General features: G+C 50.8%; 1 protein-coding gene across 1 annotated transcript; it reads left to right on the top strand.

Annotated features, from left to right (window-relative positions):
* Nucleotides 1–7,805: 7,805 nt before the first annotated feature.
* Nucleotides 7,806–20,453, top strand: LOC142004921 (olfactory receptor 10A4-like). Its single transcript, XM_074982601.1, has 2 exons — nucleotides 7,806–7,856; nucleotides 19,485–20,453. Exons 1-2 carry the CDS (start codon nucleotides 7,806–7,808, stop codon nucleotides 20,451–20,453), a joined length of 1,020 nt encoding a protein of 339 aa, XP_074838702.1.
* Nucleotides 20,454–21,779: the final 1,326 nt, after the last annotated feature.

Raw genomic sequence — 21,779 nt, 5'->3', positions numbered from 1 at the left:
CTTCCAGTCTTAGTGTTCTACGATTCTATGATTCTTTAGAGCTCCCCTTCAGGAAGTTGAAGGCTGCTATTAAATCACCTCTAAGTCTTCTGTTCTGTAAACTAAACAAGCCCAAATCCCTCAGCCTCTCCTCATAGGTCTTGTGTTCCAGACCCTTAATCATTTTTGTTGCCCTTCCCTGAACCTGCTTCAGCAAATCCACATCCTTTTTATATTGGGGAGGGGCAAAACTGGACACAATATTCCAGATGTGGCCTCACCAGTGCCGAATAAAGAGGAATAATTACTTCTCTAGATCTGCTCGAAATGCTCCTCCTAATGCACCCCAGTCTGCTGTTAGCCTTCTTGGCTACAAGGGCACACTGTTTACTCATATCCAGCCTTTCATCCACCATAACCCCTAGGTCCCTTTCCATCGTACTGCTGCTGAGCCAGTCGGTCTCCAGCCTGTAACAAGGTTTGGGATTCTTCCGCCCCAGGTGCAGGACTCTACACTTCTCCTTATTGAACCACATCAGATTTCTTTTGGCCCAGTCCTCCAATTTATCCAGGTCCCTCTGGATTCTCTCTCTAGCCTCCCATGAATCTACCTCTCCCCCTAGTTTTGTGTCACCCACAAACTTGCTGAGGGTGCAACCCAGTCCCTCATCCAGGCCATTAATAAAGATGTTGAATAACACCGGCCCCAGAACCGAGCCTTGCGGCACTCTGTTTGAAACAGACCACCATCCAGACATTGAGCCATTGACCACAATCCATTGGGCCTGACCATCAAGCCAGCTTTCTATCCATTTTATAGTCCAAGGATCCAATCCATATTTCCTTAACTTATGGACGAGAATGTTGTGGGAGACCGGATCAAAAGCCTTGCTGAAGTCAAAGTATATCACATCCACTGACTTCCCCATGCCCACAGAGCTTGTTGCCTCGTCATAGAAGCTAATCAGATTGGTCAGGCAGGACTTGCCCCTGGTGAATCCATGTTGGCTACTTTTGATCACTTTCCCCTCTTCCAAGTGCTCCAAAATGGATTCCTTAAGGATTCCCTCCATAATTTTCCCAGGGATTGAGGTAAAGCTGACAGGTCTATAGTTCCCTGGATTATCCTTCTTACCTTTTTTAAAGATGGGCACTATGTTTGCCTTCTTCCAGTCATCCGGTATCTCCCCTGATCTCCAAGAGTCTTCAAGGATAATGGCCAAAGGTTCAGCAATGACCTCTGCCAATTCCCTCAGTACCCTGGGGTGCATTAAATCCAGATCCATGGACTTGTGCACATCTAGTTTTTTCTAGATAGCTCAGAACATGTTCCTTCCCCACAGATGGCTGCCCTCCACCTTCCCATACTGCATGGTCTAGGACCGCCATGGGGAAGTTGACTTTGTCCATGAAGACTGAGGCAAAAAAAGCATTGAGTGCTTCAGCTTTTCGTGCATCATCTGTCACTAGGTTACCTCCTTCATCCAGTAACGGCCCCACACCTTCTCTGATAACCCGTTTATTGTTCACATGCCTGTAGAAACCCTTCTTGTTACTCTTCACATCCCTTGCCAGCTGCAGTTCCAATTGTGCTTTCGCTTTCCTGATCACTGCCTGGCATTCTCCAGCTGTTTGTTTATACTCCTCCTTAGTCAACTGTCCACATTTCCATTTCTTGTGTGCATCCTTTTTGAATTTAAGCTGACTAAGCATTTCCCTGTTAAGCCAAGCTGGTTGCCTACCATGTTTGCATTTCTTACTACGCAGAGGGATTGTTTGTTCCTGTTCCTTCAGTAAGACTTCTTTAAAGTACTTCCCGTTCTCTTCAACTCTTTTCCCCTTCATCTTCATTTCCCAAGGGATCCTGCTCATCCGGTCTCTCAGGGAGTCCAAGTCTGCTCTTCTGAAACCAAGGGTCTGTACGTTACCCTCTTTAAGGTTTTTTAAAATTGCTGTCATGTTCCCTCTAAGTCTTCTCTCTTCTAAACTAAACAAGCCCAGTTCTTTCAGTCTTCCCTCACAGCTCATGTTCTCTACACCTTTTAATCATTCTTGTTGCTCTTCTATGGACCTTCTTCAATTTCTGCACATCTTGCTTGAAATGCGGTGCCCAGAAGTGGACACAGTACTCTAACTGAAAGCTAATCAGTGCAGAGCAGAGCAGAATGACTTCTCAGGTCTTGTTTGCAACATTCCTGTGAATGCACCCCAGAAACTTGATTGCTTTTTTTTGTGTAGGGAATGTGGCAGCAGGAACGCAACGCTGCTGAAGGCTGGGAGGAATGTGTCTCCCAGAGGTCATCTGCATGAGAATGCAAAGGGCTGCAGGTGTGATACTGAGGCTGTGAGGAATGTGTCTCCCAGAGGTCATCTGCATGAGAATGCAAAGGGCTGCATGTGTGATACTGAGGCTGTGAGGAATGTGTCTCCCAGAGATCGTTTGGATGAGAATGCAAAGGTGTGCATGTGTGATACCTTTCAGGCAAAGCCTAATGGGTAGCAAGTCAGCCATGAGATTTGGTCTATTGTAAACATGTAGTTGTAAAATCACAATTTAAGCTGACAGTGTGGGAGTTGTGAGATCTCACCAGTGCTCTGGGTTGTTGTGGGGGATAGGGCAGTCACCATAGCTGCATAAGACATTGATTACACAGGGCTCCCTGGTTTAAAGCACTGTAAAGGAGGAGGGGAGGGGTACTGGTTGAGTCAGTTTGCTGAGGGCCTTGGCCATATAGCTATAAGACTGGCTCAACTAACACTCCCCACCTGTTGAAAGTTAGAGCTGGATACTAGGATGTTTGTGAAACCCCCTGCTAGAGCTATCAAGAGCTGAAATCGCAGCGTGGCAGCTGGGGCCATGCAGAGCTGAAATCACAGGGTTCTGCTGCAGGGCAATCCTGAGTGGTGGGAGTGGTGGTGGACAATGGTGACTGGCAGGTGGCTGGTAGGGGCGGGGGGTGGATGATGGCAACCAGTGGGCAGCCGGTGGCAGCAAGGGGAGGCTGCAGACAAGTGGACAGCTAGTACTGCCCTGGTGATGTATCTGTGGGCTCTGGGTTCGGAACTGCACCACAGAAGGTACAGCCTGTAACTGTGTGTGGGGTAAAGGGCCAAGAGCCCCAGCAAGAGACTTGGTTCTACTGCATGTGGGGATGGTATCTTGGTAAAGGGGTTTGTCTCTTCTTTGCTTAGATACACGGCATCTGTCACTGTACCCTGGGGGTAGGTTATGGTCATTAAACAAGCTGTTTCTATCTCAGACTTTGTGCTTGCAAGGGGGGGAGAACCACCTTACAGGCACCCAGCACGGGGGTGAAATTGTCCCAGGCCACTGGGTGGGGGCTCGAGCTGGTTGGTTGTATCCTGGACAGGAAACCCCACATGAGTTGAATCCGGCCCTTCTGGCAGGCATCTGGCATTAATAGGAGGGTTACATTTGCAACAGCATTACATTTATGCTCCACTCTGACCCCTAGATCCCTTTCTGTAGGACTCCTTGCTAGACAGTCACTTCCCATTCTATATGTATGAAGCAGATTGGGCCTTCCTAAGTGGAATGCTTTGCATTTGTCTTTATTAAACTTCTGTTTACCTCAGACCATTTCTCCAATTTGTCCAGATCGTTTTGAACTATGACCCTATCCTCCAAAGCAGTTGCAACCCCTCCCAGCTTGGTATCATCTGCAAACTTAATAAGCGTACTCTCCCCGCTAACTTATATTCACTTTTCATACATCTGTATCAATTATCTTTATTGATCTCAGCACACACACAAATATAAACATTGAAGTGTTGTCTTGAGTTTGCCAGGATGTATTAACAGGCACCAGATATCTAATGGTGGGACACAGAGATTCCCAATCATGCACGGATTTCCATTTTATGTCTGCCGTGTGCAGAACGGCATAGAACGCTACCCAATTAACGCTCTCCACTCACTGTGGAATAAACATTCCCCACTTACTTTTCAGAGGTGTAATGGAAAAGTCATGATTCTGATCTATGGATAATGAAGTTCATTGGCTCCCATGGAAGTGCAAGGGACCCAAAAGTCCTGAAAAGACGTGATGCTTCTCTGCAGAATTTAGGCACTTGTTTTCATGTACAGGTGAATTAAATGTCAGTTTGGGGAAAAGCTCCCTTGTTAAAAATAGTGTCAAATCCTGGAAATAGAAATGTGCATTAAATGTAGGAAAGGAGAATTATGCACAAGGAGCAAAGAAAGAAAGAAAGAAAACAAGCTTAAAGCAGGGTGAGCAACGAGGGGCTCTATTCTCGAGATCTAAAAAGGCTCGTCTCAAAGAAACCATATGAGTTCACCTGCGTTGTACTGTAAGCTACAATTTGTCTTTCACATTCTGAGCCTTTTTCTCAAAGCCAATCGTTTAAGAATATTTTCCCTCAGAGATTCATTGACATCCTTGTTTCTCAAGCTGTAGATGACAGGGTTGATCGTGGGTATCAAGACTGTGTAGCAGAGAGAGAAGATTTTGTGTAGGACCTTGGGAGTGTTGGCTATTGGACCCACATAGACAGTGAACACGGTCCCATAGAAAACTGTCAGCACAATGAGGTGGGTGGAGAAGGCCTTTTTCTTCCCAGTGGTGGATGGGATCCTCAGGATGGTGGTGATGATACAGACATAGGTTATCGGTGTCAGTACAGAGGGTATCATCGTCCCTACGGTACACACAATAAACGTTATCTCTTGCAGAGTCCGGGTGTCTCCACAGGACAATTTTATCACAGGTGAAATATCACAAAAGAAATGGTCAATTTCATTGAAACCACAGAACGTTATTTGGAACAGGAAAACAATAGCAATGCCACAGACCACAACACTACTGATCCAGCACCCAGCCACTAGCTGGAAACAAACCCGGCCATTCATCAGAGCAGCATAACGTAGGGGATTGCATATTGCTACGTACCGATCGCAAGACATTGCTGTAAGCAAAGAGCTTCTGTGTTTGCCATAATACCAAAGAAATACAATTGCACAAGACAGCCTGACACAGAAATGGTCTTATTCCCAGTCAGGAGACTGGCCAGCAGCCTGGGCAGGATGGCAGAGCTGTAGCAGATCTCCAAGAAGGACAAGTTGCCCACAAAGATGTACATGGGGGTCTGAAGGTGCTGATCAGTCACTACAAGTGTGATGATGAGGGTGTTCCCAGTCATGGTCACAATGTAGATCAGTAGAAGCAGCAGGAAGAGAAGGGTCTCCATTTCAGGGACATTCCCAAATCCTAACAGGATGAATTCCACGATGAGTGTCTGGTTTCCATCCTCCATGTTCTCCGTGTAAGGGATCTAGAAAGAGAAAACCACTACATAATGATGGAGTGCAGACAACAGGTTAGATTTAAAAAAATGGTCAGGGATGGTGCTAGATCCTGTTGTGAGCACAGGGGACTGGACTCAATACCCTTTCAAGGTCCATTTCAGCTCTATGAGATAAGTATATCTCCATGTTTCAAAAATGGAGTCCTCAATGAACACAGGAAAACTCATCTACTTAAAACAATAATGAATCTTGTGGCAACTTAAAGACGTCTGCACAATACTGATCTTTCGAAAGAAGTTCCTCTGGAAGATCTCTTCTAAAAAAACTTTTCTCGAAAGAGCACGTCTTCACACAAAGAAACGGATCGAAGGATCGATCGGCTCTTTCGATAGAGACCATCCACGCAGCCTCTCTTCTTTCGAAAGAACAGGCCAGGGAGCAATAAATCCAGCACCATGAGGACTGCTCTTTCATAAAATTGGCCCGTGGAGCTTCTGTCAACATTTTTTTTTTGAAAGAAGTTTTCGAAAGGAGGCACTCTTCCTGATCCGGGATCAGAAGATGGCTTCCAGAAGCAGAGCCATGTTGCTTCCCTTTCGTATTGAAAGACTGCATTTGCCTGTGGATGCTCCAAGAGTTCTTTCAGAACTATTCCTGATTTTCTGAAATTTCTTGCTGGCGTAGATGCAGTCTATCAGATTTATATGGGCATATGCTTTTGTGGATTAAAAAAACACTCTGTCAGATGTGTTTTACACAGGAAAGTTTATGCCAACTAAATCTGTTAGTCTTTAAGGTGCCACGGGACTCCTTGTTGTTTTTTTGCATGGACCAACTAACACGGCTACCCATCTGAGACTTGTCATTATATAATTGAGAGGCAGATCTTTTAATATAGATGAGCCCAAAACACAGAATCTTACTGAATTACAGAAATGTCACCTCTATTCCCGTAATCTCCCTTGAATATAGTTTTAAACTCCTGTGTGCAGATTTTGAAATATCCTTACATCCACAAGTCTTAACAAAAAAATAGCAAAGGTTCAAACTCATGTAAAACATCTGCCCTGTTGCTGAGGGGTGTAATTCCCAGCTTGGACAGAGATACATGGATTTTATAGAGTGTGAAGCCCTAGAATGTGTTACCTTGAGAGGTGGTGGTATCTCCATTCCTGGAGGTTTTTATGTCCTGGCTTGACAAAGTCCTGACTGGCATGAAAGAGTGAAGGCTGATCCTGCTTTGGGCAGGGGGCTGGACTCTAGGACCTCCTTAGATCCCTTCCTTTCCCAGGATTCTGTGATTCTATGGAGATACACACATCTCAGAGAGTTGGAAGGGACCTCAGGAAGTCCTTGAGTCCAGCCCCCTGCCCTCTTGGCAGAACCAAGCACCATCCCTTTTTTTTTTTTTTAAATCTATTTGCCCATATCCCTAGATAACCCCTCAAGGATTCAGCTCACAACCCTGGCTGTATGATGTATCTATATCTATATCTATCCATCTATCTATCTGTCTATCTATATTAACTTTGATCACTCTAGCAGCAGTTTGGAATAGTCACCTAAGATATCAGATGGGGTTAGGTTTGGACAATTAGCCTGTGCTGTTAAGGTTACACTGCTGCTGTTAGAACGTTAGCTCAGCCAAAGCCACTGTGTATTGGTTAAGTAGACCGGGAAGTACAGTTCTCAGAAGCATTGAAGAAACACCCAGTAACACAGACACTGTAACACCAAGAAGACTGAGGTGTATGTGAAAGTCTAGCTGGAAGGGACCTCAGCAGGTCATCTAGTCCAGCCTCCTGCTTCAAGCAGGATCAACGCCCTCTAAGTCATCCCAGCCAGGACCTTGTCCAGCCGGGACTTAAAAACCTTGAGGGATGGTTAATTCACCACCTCTCTAGGCAACGCATTCCAATGCTTCACCACCCTCCTGGTGAAGTAGTTTTTCCTAATATCTAACCTACACCTTTCCCTCTTCAACTTCAGACCATTGCTCCTTGTTCTGCCATCTGACACCATTGAGAACAGTTTCTCACCCTCCTCTTTCGAGCTCCCCTTCAGGAAGTTGAAGGCTGCTATTAAATCACCTCTAAGTCTTCTCTTCTGTAAACTAAACAAGCCCAGATCCAGGAGTGCCTGGGAACCAGTGGTGTTTTTTATCACAGAACATCCAAGGAACGTCCAGTGGCCTACTATTCTCAGAAACTAGACCCAGTAGCTTCCTGGCTGCCTTCGGGCACTAGTTGCTGCTGGCCTCCTGGTACCACAAGCAGAGAACATTACATTAGGCCACTCAATGATTTTACAAACCCCACATGCAGTCCAACAACTGCTAGTTCAGAAAGGCACCCAACACCTGACAACCCAGAGACTGACCCATTTAGAAATTTCCTTATTGTCCAGGACCAACCTAAAAATTGAACAACGTCATACACTAAACCCTGTGACCCTCTTGCCTTTTCTGGACCATGAATGCTCACATGATTGCCTCCAAGTGGTGCACCATCAGGAAAAGTCTCGATCAGATTTAACGGACATGCCCATCCAAAATGCCAACCTGGAACCGTACACAGACGGATCAGCACGGGTAATGGAAGGTCGGCGGGTATCTGGATTCGCAGTAACCACCCAGTTTGAGGTAATTGAGGCTGCACCACTGGGACCATCTACCCCAGCCCAAGCAGCAGAATTAATAGCCCTCACCCGAGCATGTGAGCTGGCAGCAAGTCAGTCTGTAAACCTCTATACTGATTTCAACTACGCCTTCAGTGTCTGCCATGCAATGGGCCAACTTTGGGCAGAGCGAGGTTTTATCACCTCTAGCGGTACCAAAGTAGCCCACAGACCGCAGATCCTGCAGTTGTTAAGAGCTGTACACCTGCCTACAGAGCTTGCCATTGTACATGTTCAGGCACACCAAAAAGGGAATGACCCCACTGTCCTTGGAAACTGGCGAGCCGACGCTGCTTCTGCAATAGCCTCCCTGCAACCCTATATGACCAACCAGATGCTTCTCGTACCTCAGTCACCAGAGTCAGTCCTGATTAACCCTGAGCCGCCAGGAGTCCTTAGATGGAAGAAAGAGGGGGCAACACAGAATCAAAGGGGGGGAGTGGCAAATGCCTGATGGGAGAAAGGCCCTACTGCAGGCTGCCTTATGGCCTGTCTTGCTCAGGCTGCACCGCAGAGTGGAAACCGTGTCAGATAGTAAATAGACTGTGGTACGCCCTGTCGGTGCGGGCAAAGTCACCGGCCAAGGCCACACTGACCCCACACCAGGATACCGCTCGGATCCTCAAGAGGCCTGGGACGAGGATAAGGAGGGGACGGCGGAGACCCGGCGACGAGTAGAGGCCGCCCCGCCCCTCTGGCAGCCGCCCCCACCCACCTCCGGCAGGAGGCCCTGGGGATTGTGCACTGGCCCTGTACCGCTGTTAGAGAGGCTGGTAGATTTTGCCCTGGCAGGCAGGCGGCTGGCTCTAAGGGAGAAGGGTGAGACGGCAAGGGGAAGGCTTGTGAAGGTGCAAACAGTTACTAAGTTTATTAACGGAACAAACAACAGGAAAAAAGGGAACAACAAATGTAACACAGTAGATAATTCCTTACAATGTAACTACGTCTATAAACTAGTGATTACTACTACTAATATACTGAATTGCAACAATAGTATTTCATTTAAACACTTACAATGCTAAGTACTAAAGAATCCATGAGGCGACCTGTATGGTGGCTTTTATTAGGTTGGGAGGCAAAGAGGAAGGTTAAAAGGAACATCCAAGGAAAGAGGTAAAGGTAATTTTAAATAGTTTTAACTCTGGGCAGGGGAAGGTCAATTTGCCTTCCCCCTTTGTGCCCCAGCTGGTTCGCTACTCCAGCCAATTGGAGACCCCCGGGCTCTGCCTGCTAGGGCCTCCTCCCAGCTGAGTGAGGGGCAACGTTACCTCCTCAGCCAGGGCTCGGAGGATAGGGACAGGTAAGGGGGTAAGGTAGGATGCAGGGTGTGTAGGGCAACTGGGAGGTCAAGCCTCTACCGAGATGACCCGCCTGCACACTAAATAAACAAAATAATAACTATGCAAACAACAATACATAACTACTTAATTAAGCTATAACTGAATTAAACTATAACTACAGAACTTATTAATACAAGTGTACAGCCTATTAATATGTAGGTATGGGCAGTTAGGCCCGGCCCTGGGGTCGAGCCCCGGGTGTGGTCCTTCCTCGGCCCTGGAAGGGCGCGGCCCGGGTTGCGATCCCGAAACCCCCAACTGGGGACCCAATGCCCAAAGTACTGTGGTAATATAATTTGTACAGCCCGGACTGGGTCTCGGGCCTGTGAAAGTCTATGTGGCCTGGGCTGGGCCTCAGGCTTGTGGTGGATTTACGTGTCCAGGTGATTGTGGTCTCGTCAGGCAGGTGGGTAGTGTCCGGTAGGTGGTGTCGTCACCGCAGGGTGGCAGGTGACGGGAGCGAGGGTGCCGCTTCGATGGCAGGCTCTGGGCTTCAACAGCTGGGCGCGCAGTACCTCACCCTAATGGTGAGGCCAGTTCGCCGACCAGCTGATCCACCTCAGAGCCTGCTTGCTGTGTAGATGGCAGACCCTGGGTTTCAACAGGCGAGCGCACAGTACCTCACCCTAGTGATGAGGCCAGTTCGCCACTCGCCTGATCTACCTCAGGGCTGCTTGTCACTCTTTAGCTACGTCTACACGTGAAGCCTACATCAAAGTAGCTTATTTCTATGTAGCGACATCGATATAGGCTATTTCGATGAATAACATCTACACGTCCTCCAGGGCTGGCAACGTCGACGTTCAACATCGATGTTGAGCAGCACCACATCGAATTAGGCGCTGCGAGGGAACGTCTACACGCCACAGTAGCACACATCGAAATAAGGGTGCCAGGAGCAGCTGCAGACAGGGTCAAAGGGCGGACTCAACAGCCAGCCGCTCCCTTAAAGGGCCCCTCCCAGACACAGTTGCACTAAACAACACAAGATCCACAGAGCCGACAACTGGTTGCAGACCCTGTGCATGCAGCATGGATCCCCAGCTGCCGCAGCAGCAGCCAGAAGCCCTGGGCTAAGGGCTGCTGCACACGGTGACCATAGAGCCCCGCAGGGGCTGGAAAGAGTGTCTCTCAACCCCTCAGCTGATGGCCGCCATGGCGGACCCCGCTATTTCGATGTTGCGGGACGCGGATCGTCTACACGTGCCCTACTTCGACGTTCAACTTCGAAGTAGGGCGCTATTCCCATCCCCTCATGGGGTTAGCGACTTCGACATCTCGCCGCCTAACGTCGATTTCAACTTCGAACTAGCGCCCAACACGTGTAGCCGTGACGGGCGCTACTTCAAAGTTAGTGCCGCTACTTCGAAGTCGCCGGCACGTGTAGACACGGCTTTTTAGTGCTGAGGTAAAATGCCAGCTGTCACCGCAGCAGGAGGCCCTGCTGGGCGATGCTGGTGTTGACTCAGGAGCCCTTCGCAAAGTCTTCTCAGGCTGGAGCTCTTCGCAAAGTCTTCGCTGCTTGTGAGGCAGCTGGCCTAGGGGCTGGTGGACGCCTCAAGGGCCAACACCTCCCCGTACAGGCAGCAGAGTTGTATCCGCGCCAAGGGCCAGCGAGCGCTGTGCTGCGCCGCCTTATATCCTATGATCTCATGCATGATTCATGAGGCTATTTACATGCGAGCGTTCTGAGGGCCTGCTTTCAAACAGGTCCTCTGGGCTGTGGAAACTTCTAGAGGCTTTTCCACCTGCGCCCAGTCAGGTGCCTGGATTTTAAACTCCAGGTCATGAGTTGTTTATGAGTTCAGGGTTACCGGGGAAACCAACTGACTCAGAGTGACCATTACAGGGGGCTGCTGAATGGCAGCCTATGTGATTTTAGATTCTCCCTGTACCTGTAATGATGTTTAATGGCCAAAGGCTTGTTTCCCCTGACCCACGGGGGCGTAATGCCTGAGGGATGAAAAATCCCTGACACGCCCCAGGTGTATTTCAAGAGGCCAAAAGAATTCTATCAACCTGTGATATCTGTGTGAAGTTTAACCCAAGGGGGGAACCTAAAGGCCCCCCTGGTGCGAGACTCTGGGCATACACCCCCTTTGAACGACTCCAGATTGACTATTCAGAGGTGCCTGAATGCCAAGGCTACAAACACCTCCTTGTAATTGTGTGTCAATTGACCGGGTGGGTTGAAGCCTTCCCAACCAGACGGGCCACGGCCTTGGAAGTGGGGAAAGTTTTGCTAAACCGTATTATTCCCAGGTTTGGCCCACCTAGGTCCATCGATTCCGACCAAGGCACTCACTTCACTGCTCAGGTTATCAAGTACATCGCATAGGCCCTGGGCATCACCTGGCTCCTGCGTACCCTGTGGAGACCACCCTCTTCTGGCCAGGTGGAAAGAATGAACCAAACTCTAAAGCTCAAACTTTCTCAAATATGTGCACAGACTGGTCTCAGGTGGCTTCAAGCTCTACCTCTTGCTCTTTTAGCTGTCCGAACTGCCCCTCGAGGCAGACGTGGTATCTCACCTTTTGAACTTTTATTTGGCAGGCCATATACTGGATTTGCTGACCCGGGACCTGTGACTGACCTGGTCACCTGGGGAGACGAGGAACTGACCAGTTTTGTCTCCACCCTCCAAACTGCTCTCACCTCTCTCCACAAGTATGCAGCCCAGTTCCAGTCCTTGCCAGCAGATGTACCTGCTCACCGAATCCAGCCAGGAGATTGGGTCTATGTGAAAGAATGGAAGAGTGCGCCCCTTCAGCCCCGGTGGGTCAGTCCTTTCCAAGTTCTCCTTACTTCCCACACTGCGGTATGTGGAAAGGAAAAGGGTACTTGGATCCACCATACGCGGCTCAAACTAGCCCCTAGGCCGGGGCCAGAAGAAGATGACGCCGGACCTCGGGGGAGCTCCGCTAGCCCTTCCTGCATGAACCGGAAGGGCCAAGAGCAGATGAGGCCTGGACTGCTGAGCCCTTGGAAGGGGTAAAAGTTCTCTTCCGAAGGGGTCGTAGAAAGGAGGTCACGGACTAACATGACGCAGCAGTACCTGGTCGCCATTTATGTGCTCACATTGGCTGGGGACACAGTAGAATGTCATGAGCGCAATTCCTTTGTGACTCTTGCAAAAACTGTGGCACAAACGACAAATCAGTCTTCCTGCTGGGTGCGTGCAAACAGCCCTGTGACCCCACAGGTGGGCGTTCCTATGGACGCAGTACCCCTGTATACCCCTGGCTTAGCTGTGTTGGATGGCTTAGCCTGGAAGGGGTCGTCTGATGACAATTTTTGGAATAGAACAAGGGGAAATCCGAGCGGCCCCCAAGATTGGGACTACACTGTCACCTCTGTCGTATGGGGTAAATGGTGTTTTATGCGGAACCAAACAAGTGGGTACAGCTTCCTGGTGGGAACCAGGGCCTTCAGAGTTGTGCGATGGAGCGATGGGTGGTGGCTACTTGGTGTAGAGGACAGACCCCTTACAGAGACCAGTATGTTGTTTGTGGGCAGAGGGCCTATAAGATCCTTCCTGCAAACTGGACAGGGACATGTTACATAGGCTATTTGTCCCCTCATCTCACCATACATAACAGTCTCCCTAAAGGGCGGGTCTGTAACGTCCAAGGCGCTGCCCTTAGGGATGAGGATGAAACCAGGGAACAAGCCCTTACTCGAATAAATAAGGCCTTAAATGGGTCTTGGAAGGAGCCCCTTACCACAGGAACACTTATTGGGTGCTCTATGGCTGGTATTATCCCTTTGGTTACTGGAGTCGCCGATGCATGTACAGGGCGCTGTGTAATCCGCCTGCAAATGGTGCTAGAAGAGATTGCCACAGTTACAGAGTCAGCCGTCTATGACCTGGGACAAGCAATCCAAGGGCTTTCTGCAGAACTGGCCCAGGTCCGCACCATGACACTCCAAAATCGCTCAGCTTTGGATTATCTTTCAGCAGCGCAAGGGGGGGGTGTGTGCTCTAGGGGGAGAAAAATGTTGTGTGTCTGTTAATGACACCTCCACAGAAATGTATCAGAATGTAGTCAGGGCTGAAGCTCAAGCCCAAGAAGCAGTAGAAGCCGCCTATGTCCCACCCAGCGACAGTTGGTGGGATCATATGTTTGACTGGCTTCCGAATGGGGGAGGACGGTTACGAGGAATGTTGAAATCAATACTGCAGACCGGATTGTTAATTTTAGCTGGGTTTATATTAATCTATGTGGTAGTTAAATGCTGTTGTTTAGTTTGCTTGCAGTGTAGTGAGACTCCTCTTGCTAAAACTTCGGATAATATAAGAGTCCAGGTTGAGCGGAGCCTACGACCCAGAGATCCTCCCACCTTGCAATCAGTATAGCAACGGGCCTGACTAGCCTTTGGGTTGTCAGGCCCGAAGGGGGGACTGTCACAGGAACGTTCGGCCTGGGCAGTTTGCAGCCATCTTAAATCAACAGCCGTCATGTGAGAGGTCCTCAGCAGTTCACACTTTTGAGCTACACCCCCCAAGTGCCCACGAAGCGGATGAAACTGGCCCTTAACTGGTTTTCCTGTGCTTGCTTTTGCTTGTGCAGAGAAGCAGTGTTATGAGAACTTGCAGTAAACACCAATGAGATGTTAGCTTGGCTGGAGTTTATCTCGTTATCATTAGAAAAGGCTCTTCAGCTCTGTATCCAGGCGGAGTCTTTGTACCCATGTACTTGGCTCGCCTTTCTTTCTGCAGAAGTAAAGCCCTTCCTTAGCCCTGTCTGGTCGTTACTGGCTCTCAGCTAGGCGGACCGATATTTCAGTAACAACAGGGCCAGATTCCCAATGACCCCAGGGGCAGCCAGGGACACCCCTGCTCGGCCCTGGCCTGGGATAGGCAGAGCAGGGAGGGCCCCGTCCCAGCGCTCTGCGCGGACGTCCCAGAGCAGGAGGGGTCTGCCCCGGGGGCGGAGCCTGCACTGCACAGACACACACACACACACACACACTTACACAGACAGACACACACACACAAACACACACAGTCACACAGATAGACACACAGACATACACACAAACACACAGACACACAGTTACACAGACAGACACGCAAATACTTACACACACACGTACATACACACCCAGAGACACTTATAGACATAAACACGGATACTTACACACACACACACACACTGGGGGCACATTAGTTTAGAGTGGGGGGGCTGTGGGAGGTGATGCCACATGGGAGCGGCGGCGGGTTTGGGGCGTGAGTTCCAGTGGGGGGGCGGATTGGGGCGTGAGTTCTGGTGGGGGGGACAGTTGGGGCATGAGCAGCCCTGCGCACACACACGTGAGCAGCTTTTGGAGAAAAACCCCCGTGGGGCTCGTCTCAGCTGGGAAACGGGCTCTGCCCACTGAGTTCGTTGCTGTCAGTCTCTCAGGTGCCACCGGACCACTCGCTGCCCCGTCTGAGTCCTTCCGCCCAGCTCGCAGGATGGAGCCGCAGGAGTCAGGAGAATCTGAGCCCAGATCCCCTCCTGGCCCCGAGAGCGGCAGCAGCTCCGCACACATCTCAGGTGCCAGCTCAGAGCTGCCTAGGGGATTTGAGCACCTGCTTCCATTTCCTGTTAATAACAGGTGCCCAAACCTCCTAGGTCACTTGCACAATCTCTGCCTCAGTCACTCTCCCCAGACTCAGGGGTGCACAGTGGGGCTTAAAGCCACCAATTCCCTCCCTCTCCAGCGTGTGGTGGGAGGGGGGACGTGGGCCTTCATTGCTCTCCCCTGTCCAAGGCCAGGGCCTTAGCAGGGGTGGCTCTGCCTGCCCCTGGGGTCAGGGAGAATCTGGCCCTGTGGTCTGGGCAGTGGGTCTGGGAGTGAGGACTCCTGGGTTCCAGTCTCATCTCTGGCAGAGCAGTGGGGTGTAATGGTTAGAGTAGGTGGGAGTGGGAGTCAGAGCTCCTGGGCTCTCATCATGGCTCTGAGACAAGAGTCTGAGCATCAGGAAACTGCAGCCATGAGCCCTGGAGGTTGTCCCAGCCCTGACTCTGGGGTGTCTTCCTGGGACAAATCAGTCCTACTTGTAGGCAAAACAGGTCAAATAATCCTCCAGGAGAGCAAATCTCAGAATGGTTTTAATTTAGAAAATACAGGTGAAGATGAGGATGACGATGATACAACTTCCTACAAACCGATTCTCTGAGTGACTTTTGTTTGTTGCAGCCTGAGGCAGGGTTGTTTTCCTCTGGGGAACAGGGCAAGAAATTTTGCCTGAGGGACTTGGTCCCAGAAGCCAGTGAATGTAATAAACACACCTGTTTCCTTCAGCACGTCCAGCACCAGCAGCAGCTGGGAGGTGGAACTGCCCGTCCTGTTGTTTCGTAAGGTGTTGTCTTTTCTCCCCTCTGCTCCGCAGACTTCCTCCTCCTTCTCCTCCTCATTATCCACTGACTCTGAGTGTAGCTGTTGTTTCGTAAGCAGTGTAAGGTGTGTGCTGGTTACGAATTTGAGCACAGTCGGCTGGGTGGGCTCCATCTGATCTCTTCTCATGAGAATATCCTCTCCTGAACACGACCATGGCACATGCTCCACAGGTGAAGCCCACGAATTTAGAGGGGGTCTCGCATAGCTGAATTTATCCGAGCCCTTTCGTTACACAATGGGGCTTTGTTAATTTGTTGCATGGTCTCCTGTTTCTAAAGGGACTGGCTGGGTGACCGGAAGAGCACTGAAATTACCACTGAGCTTTCAATGACAAGAATCTCCCCGGACCTTATTCTCAGTGGTGAGTAAATCGTAGAATGCCAGGGCTGGAAGAGACCCCAGGAAGTCATTGAGCTCAGCCCCTTGCCTAAAGCAGGATCAACCCCAACTAAATCATCCCAGCCAGGACTTTGTGAAGCGGCGACTTAAAAACTTCTTGATACAGAGGTTCCATCAACTCTCTAGGTAACAGTAACAGAGAGGGAGCCGTGCTAGTCTATACTCCATCAAAACAAAAAGCAGTCAAGTAGCACTTTAAAGACTAGAAAATGGTTTATTAGGTGAGCTTTCGTGGGACAGACCCACTTCTCTGTGCCTTGAATATTGAGTCTGTTCTGGTCTGGCTCTGGTCTGAAGAAGTGGGTCTGTCCCATGAAAGCTCACCTAAGAAAACATTTTGCTAGTCTTTACAGTGCTACTTGACTGCTTTCTCTAGGTAACGCATTTCTGCGCTTCCCCACCCTGCTGGGGAAATAGTTATTCCTAATATCCAACCTAGACTTCCCCCACTGTAACTTAAGACCCTTGCTCCTTGTTGTCCTATTTGTCACTACTGAGAACAGCCTCTCTCCACCCTCTTTAGAGCCCCTCTTCAGGACGCTGAAGGCGACTATCAAATCCCCACCTCACTCTTCTCTTCTGAAAACTAAAGAAGGCCAAATAATGAAATAAATTCCATTTGTTTAGAGACTGTCCAAATGGCAACTAAGAAATGAAAACATAAACCAAAATCCATTCTGGAAAAAGAATTAATCTATATGGATGTTTTCCATCCGTAAACACTGAGAAAACATTTTGTGTTGGATCTTTGAGTTCATACGGACTCTTGTGAACTGTAATTTGAGTTTTTGCTGTTTCAACTTTTGATATTGATTCAGTGTGAAAACACACACTGGCATTTCCCACGGGATGGAAATTCCATTTCCTGGCCAGCTCTGCATTTAGTGCCATGGTCGTGCTGAGGAAAGTCCTTCATAATGTCAGTGTAGGTTCCTCAAAGGAGCTCTTAAGACAGACACAAGAATTCTCACCGCTTCTGTATGTTTAGAAAATATCATTCACAGCTGTTTTAAAAGGTTCTGTGATGTGCACTGGGCGTAGCTCAGCCCCACCCTTTCCTTTGCTCCTGTGATTTCATGTTCTCTCTTTGTTCTCTTGGAGAGCGTGTGTCATTGAGAGTCAGAAGAACACAGTCTCCAGGTCTGGGCGTTCCCACTCAGTGTGTCTCTTCTGTCACTCTGGTTTCTGCTTACGAGCTCACTGTTATTTGCTGCAGTCCTGTGAGAGCCCCATAGTGAGGAAGTTAAGCGCAGGCAGAATCCATTTGTTGTGTCTCATTTTTAATTCAGCTCTGTCACTTCACGGTCACACCTGCGATTGTGAAGTTCCTTTTCACCAAATGAGCCTGAAGTAAAACGTGTAGGAAATGTCTCCTACATCACCGGATCTTTTTTGCAAATTTCCTTGTGTTACCATCATAGAAGAAAGCTTCACAAGTGGTGTAACTCAGAGGCACATAGGATTATAGAACATTAGAACTGGGAGGGACCTCGAGAGGTCGTTGCGTCCAGTCCCCTGCACTGCACGGAGGGTCCCTGATAGATGTCTGTCTAACCTGCTCTTAAACATCCCCAGGGATGGAGATTCCACAGCCCCTCTCAGCAATTTATTCCAGCGTTTAACCACCCTGACAGCTGGGAAATTTTTCCTATGTCCAAACTAAACCTCCCTTGCTGCAGTTTAAGCCCATTACTCCTTTGTCCTCAGTGCAGCTCCCTGGCGTTGTTATGATTTACACCATGTAAGGTGCTGGCCCTGGGTCTTGTCTCGTATGTGGACACAAACCAACGTATTGCAGAACTGGCTGTGAGGGAGGCAGGAATGATTTGGGTCATGCACTAACACTGAAGGAAGAATAACACTGTGCAGTGCAAAAGGGCCAAAGTCCCCCACTGCTTTCAGATTCCAGGGGGCTTCTCCATCGGAAAACGGTTTCCAACATGTTTCGGCTCCACGGTGTCCGTTTGCTGGTGTGAGGTGTCACTGCAGGGGAATCCGGGCACTTGTGTGATTATTCATATCACTAACATACGAGTGAGAGGAGAATGTGCCCTCGTCTAAGAAATGGTATTTGGGAACTCAGCTGCGGTGACACTTTCACCCCCAGACTCTGCACTGACCCCCACACCGCACCCTCCATTTGGCACCCTCCATCCCCTGCCCTGAGCTGCCCCAACCCTCACAGACCCTGCACATACTCCATCACACCCCGGCAAGGACCGCCCCCCACCCAAACACCTGCCCTAACGCCCCCGCAACCCTCTGTCCTGAGCCCCCTCCCCTCACTCCATCCCCCTCCATCTTTGTCCTGAGACCCCCCACACCAAACCCTGCTGTGATTTCTGCACCTCCAGCTCCTGCCCTCGCCCCCGACCCTCCCACCCCCCAAACCCTCTGCCTGACCCATCCCTGTCTTCATAGGCCCTTCCCTGTCAATAATCATCTCCCTGGTGTACAACCACTCCAGCACCTCCCACCCCCTGCCCTGAGTCCCCCCAACCCCTCTGACTTCTACACCCCCATCCCCTGCCCTTAACCACCACACACAACAAGGCCTCCCCCACAACCCCCGCCCTCACTGCAGCACCCTCTGCCCCCTGCCCTGGTCCCGAACCCTCCCAGCTTCTGCTCCCCCCCCTCCACCACCCACCTCTTCCCCTCCCGCCTCCTTTGCCCCAACGCTCCCTCCCGCCAGCTTTCAGACCCCTGCCTCCACCCCCACTGACATATCTTACACAGCCCATGGGGAAACCCCCCAACGGCCGGGGATGCCCATACAAGGGTACCACAAACACACAGCTGTTACCTTCACCCCTGGGCTGCGCTAGGGTGATCCACAACAATGGGTTCAACCCACCACACCATTCCTTCTCACCACGCCTTTCAGACCAGCGAGACGGCAGGTACACAGAGCAGGAAATGCACTTTCCCACTGGAAGTGACACAACTTACACAGCGCCACATTCACTGAGGGAATTAGACCCCCGTCAGGTCCAGCTCCCTCCCATTCACACAGAACGGCCCCATCGAGAGCTGTTGGAAATGCAACAAACAGACAACATGGACTGGAAACACAGAGACAGAGACAAGCGGCTCTTCCATCAGAAGAAAATGAAGAACTCCGGGAAACTCACCTTTATATGGACGGGAGAAGACAGTGAACATCTCAACCCAGTGACAGTGAGGAGCCCGGAGCAACCTGACTTCAAAGAGACAGACCCTTGAGCACACAAACCAAATGTCCCCAATGCTTCTTTAAGCCTTGAGCAAGGCCGGGTCAGTCGCTGTAATTTACAGAGAAATTTCAGCAGGTGTTAGTCAGAAGGGTCCCAACAGGAAGGAAACCAGGACAAATGTTTTAATTTGCAGTCACATTTCTGATGTGCCTCAGACCCGGTCTCTTTGTCCCCCTACAGATGACCTCTTCCGAGGGCGACCCTGGAGGGAACCAGACCATCTCCAATGTTCTCTTCCTGGTGGGGTTCTCGTACCTTAAGGAGCTGCAAATCCTTCTGTTTGTGGTGCTTCTGGTCATCTACCTGCTCACCCTGACGGGGAACCTGCTCGTTATCCTGCTGATAAAGCTGAACCCCTCCCTCCACACCCCCATGTATTTCTTCCTGGTGAACCTGTCTGCATCGGAAATCTGCTTCACCAGCAGTGTGGTCCCTCAGCTGCTGGCTCACCTCCTGGTGGAGGAAAAGACCATCTCCATTGCAGCTTGTGCAGCAGGGATGTACGTCAATGCCATCATGGGCCTCACAGAATGCTGCCTACTTGCAGCCATGGCCTACGACCGCTACGTGGCCATATGTCACCCCCTGCACTACACAACCATCATGAGCGTCCGGGTGTGTGCTCTGCTCGCGGGGACTGCATGGGCTATTGGCATCTCGGTGGGAGTTCCTCTGAACACGTGGCTCTTCAGCCTGCCCTTCTGTGGCTCCAACCGCATCCAACACTTCTTCTGTGATGTTCCACCAGTGTTGAAAATGGCATGTGCCGACACGTCGCAGATTAAGGCTGTAGCCCTCATGGTGACAGTTGTGTTCATCCTGGGCAATTTCCTGTTGACACTCCTGTCCTACATCTGCATTACCTCCACCATTCTCAAGCTGCCATCAGCGGAGGGAAGGCGTAAAGCCTTCTCCACCTGCTCCTCCCACCTCACGGTGGTGACTGTGTTCTATGCAACGGCCCTTGTCACCTACTTGGTGCCCAACACTGGCTCTACTACAGAAAGTGACCTATTGATTTCCCTATTGAACACAATCGTCTCACCAGCGTTGAACCCCATAATTTACACTCTGAGGAACAAAGAGGTGAAAAGAGCCTTGAGAAGAACTGTACAGAAGAGCAGCTTTTCTCACCACTGGAGAAACTAGAGAATGAGAAGTCAAGTTAGTCAAAATTGGGTGGTGGGGGTCAGGTGGCCTGGGCTGAGCAATGGGGTTGAAATCGGATGCTCAGATGTCCATCCCAGCTGTCGGAGAGACAGGCCAGGAACAGTTGGGGATGTGAATATTAGCTGGGGCAGGCTCAGTCCCCCTCCTCAGCCCCAGCCAGGAGACCGTGGATGGGAGGGACCAGCTAACACCTCTGTCCCTCGGGCTCCTCGCAGGGGCTGCTGTTCTCCTTCACCCGGATCATCCTCCCCTCCATCGGCCCCTTCGCCCCAAGAAAGCGGAGCCGGCCGGGGACTCTGGGCGGGGGAGAGCTACGTGCTGCCGGTGTGGGGAACGCAGAGGGGGCCAGACCCTGCCGGCTGCCCTGGGAACTCCGGGCCCAGCACAGACCTGTGTGCGATGGATCGTACTATGGGTAAGGGCTGCGGCTGAGTGGCAGGACAGCGGCTTCCAGCCCAGCCCTGCCCTGCCGTGACTCGCTGGGCGACCTTGGCTGCGGCCCTGCCCCAGGTCTGGGCCTGTTTCCCCATCTGTCTCCCCGGGAGGTTACGGCTGGGAGATGCCATCCGGAGAGAGGAAAGCAGGGGTGAGGTTCAGCCCTTGTCCTCAGGCAATGGCCCCACCCTGCCATTCACCAGCCATGGAGTCTTTCTCACCCCCATGCTGCAGCGCACTGCGGCGTTGCTGGATGCTGTTATATAGGGCCTCTGCCCCACCCCAGAAGTGGCTGCATTTCAGCACTGGGGAAGTGATTCCAGGGCAGCACTGCAGTGCACTATCAGGCAGCTGTCACGTCCCACCCCACAGGTGGCTGCATTGTAATACTGGGTGGAGGAATTTCCACACAGCTCCATCCAGAGCAAGTTGATTCTTACCACCTGTGGGGCAGGGAGGGGAAGAGGGGAGGATTGGTGCTGAATGGGGCTGAGTGGACACCCCACTGACTCGTGGAAGTTCAGCAGAGTAACAAGATGGGGACAGTCCTGCCAGATGCCCACTGGGACTTGGAGGGGCTGAGTCGGGACGAGCCCCTTGCAGGCCCTGGCCTCGCCTCGCCGCCCTGCACAGAGCCCAGCCAGCCCAGCCCGGTGCTGCTGGAGCCAGACGAGGAGCTGTGAAAGCCCCCTGCCTCCTCTCTCGCCCTGCCAGCGATGGAGGGAGGGGTAAGCGGGAGGGCTGGGAACCACTGGCCAGGACCCCGGCTTTCCCAGCCCATTGACTTCCCTTCCTGCCGCCGCCGGGAGTGCAGACAATTACCCCACGCGGCTCACCCGTCCCCCAGCCCCTGCTCCAGGTGTCTCATCT

The sequence above is a fragment of the Carettochelys insculpta genome, chromosome 32 (genome assembly GCF_033958435.1).
Source record: "Carettochelys insculpta isolate YL-2023 chromosome 32, ASM3395843v1, whole genome shotgun sequence".
Lineage (NCBI taxonomy): Eukaryota > Metazoa > Chordata > Testudines > Carettochelyidae > Carettochelys > Carettochelys insculpta.
This window is presented reverse-complemented; position numbering and strand designations above follow the sequence as displayed.

Excerpts from the sequence above, each read along its gene's own strand:
- LOC142004921 (XM_074982601.1), top strand. The coding sequence starts at position 7,806 with ATGCCCATCCAAAATGCCAACCTGGAACCGTACACAGACGGATCAGCA. Across the intron at positions 7,857-19,484 it reads ACACAGACGGATCAGCACGG|ATGACCTCTTCCGAGGGCGA; the intron begins GTAATGGAAGGT and ends GTCCCCCTACAG.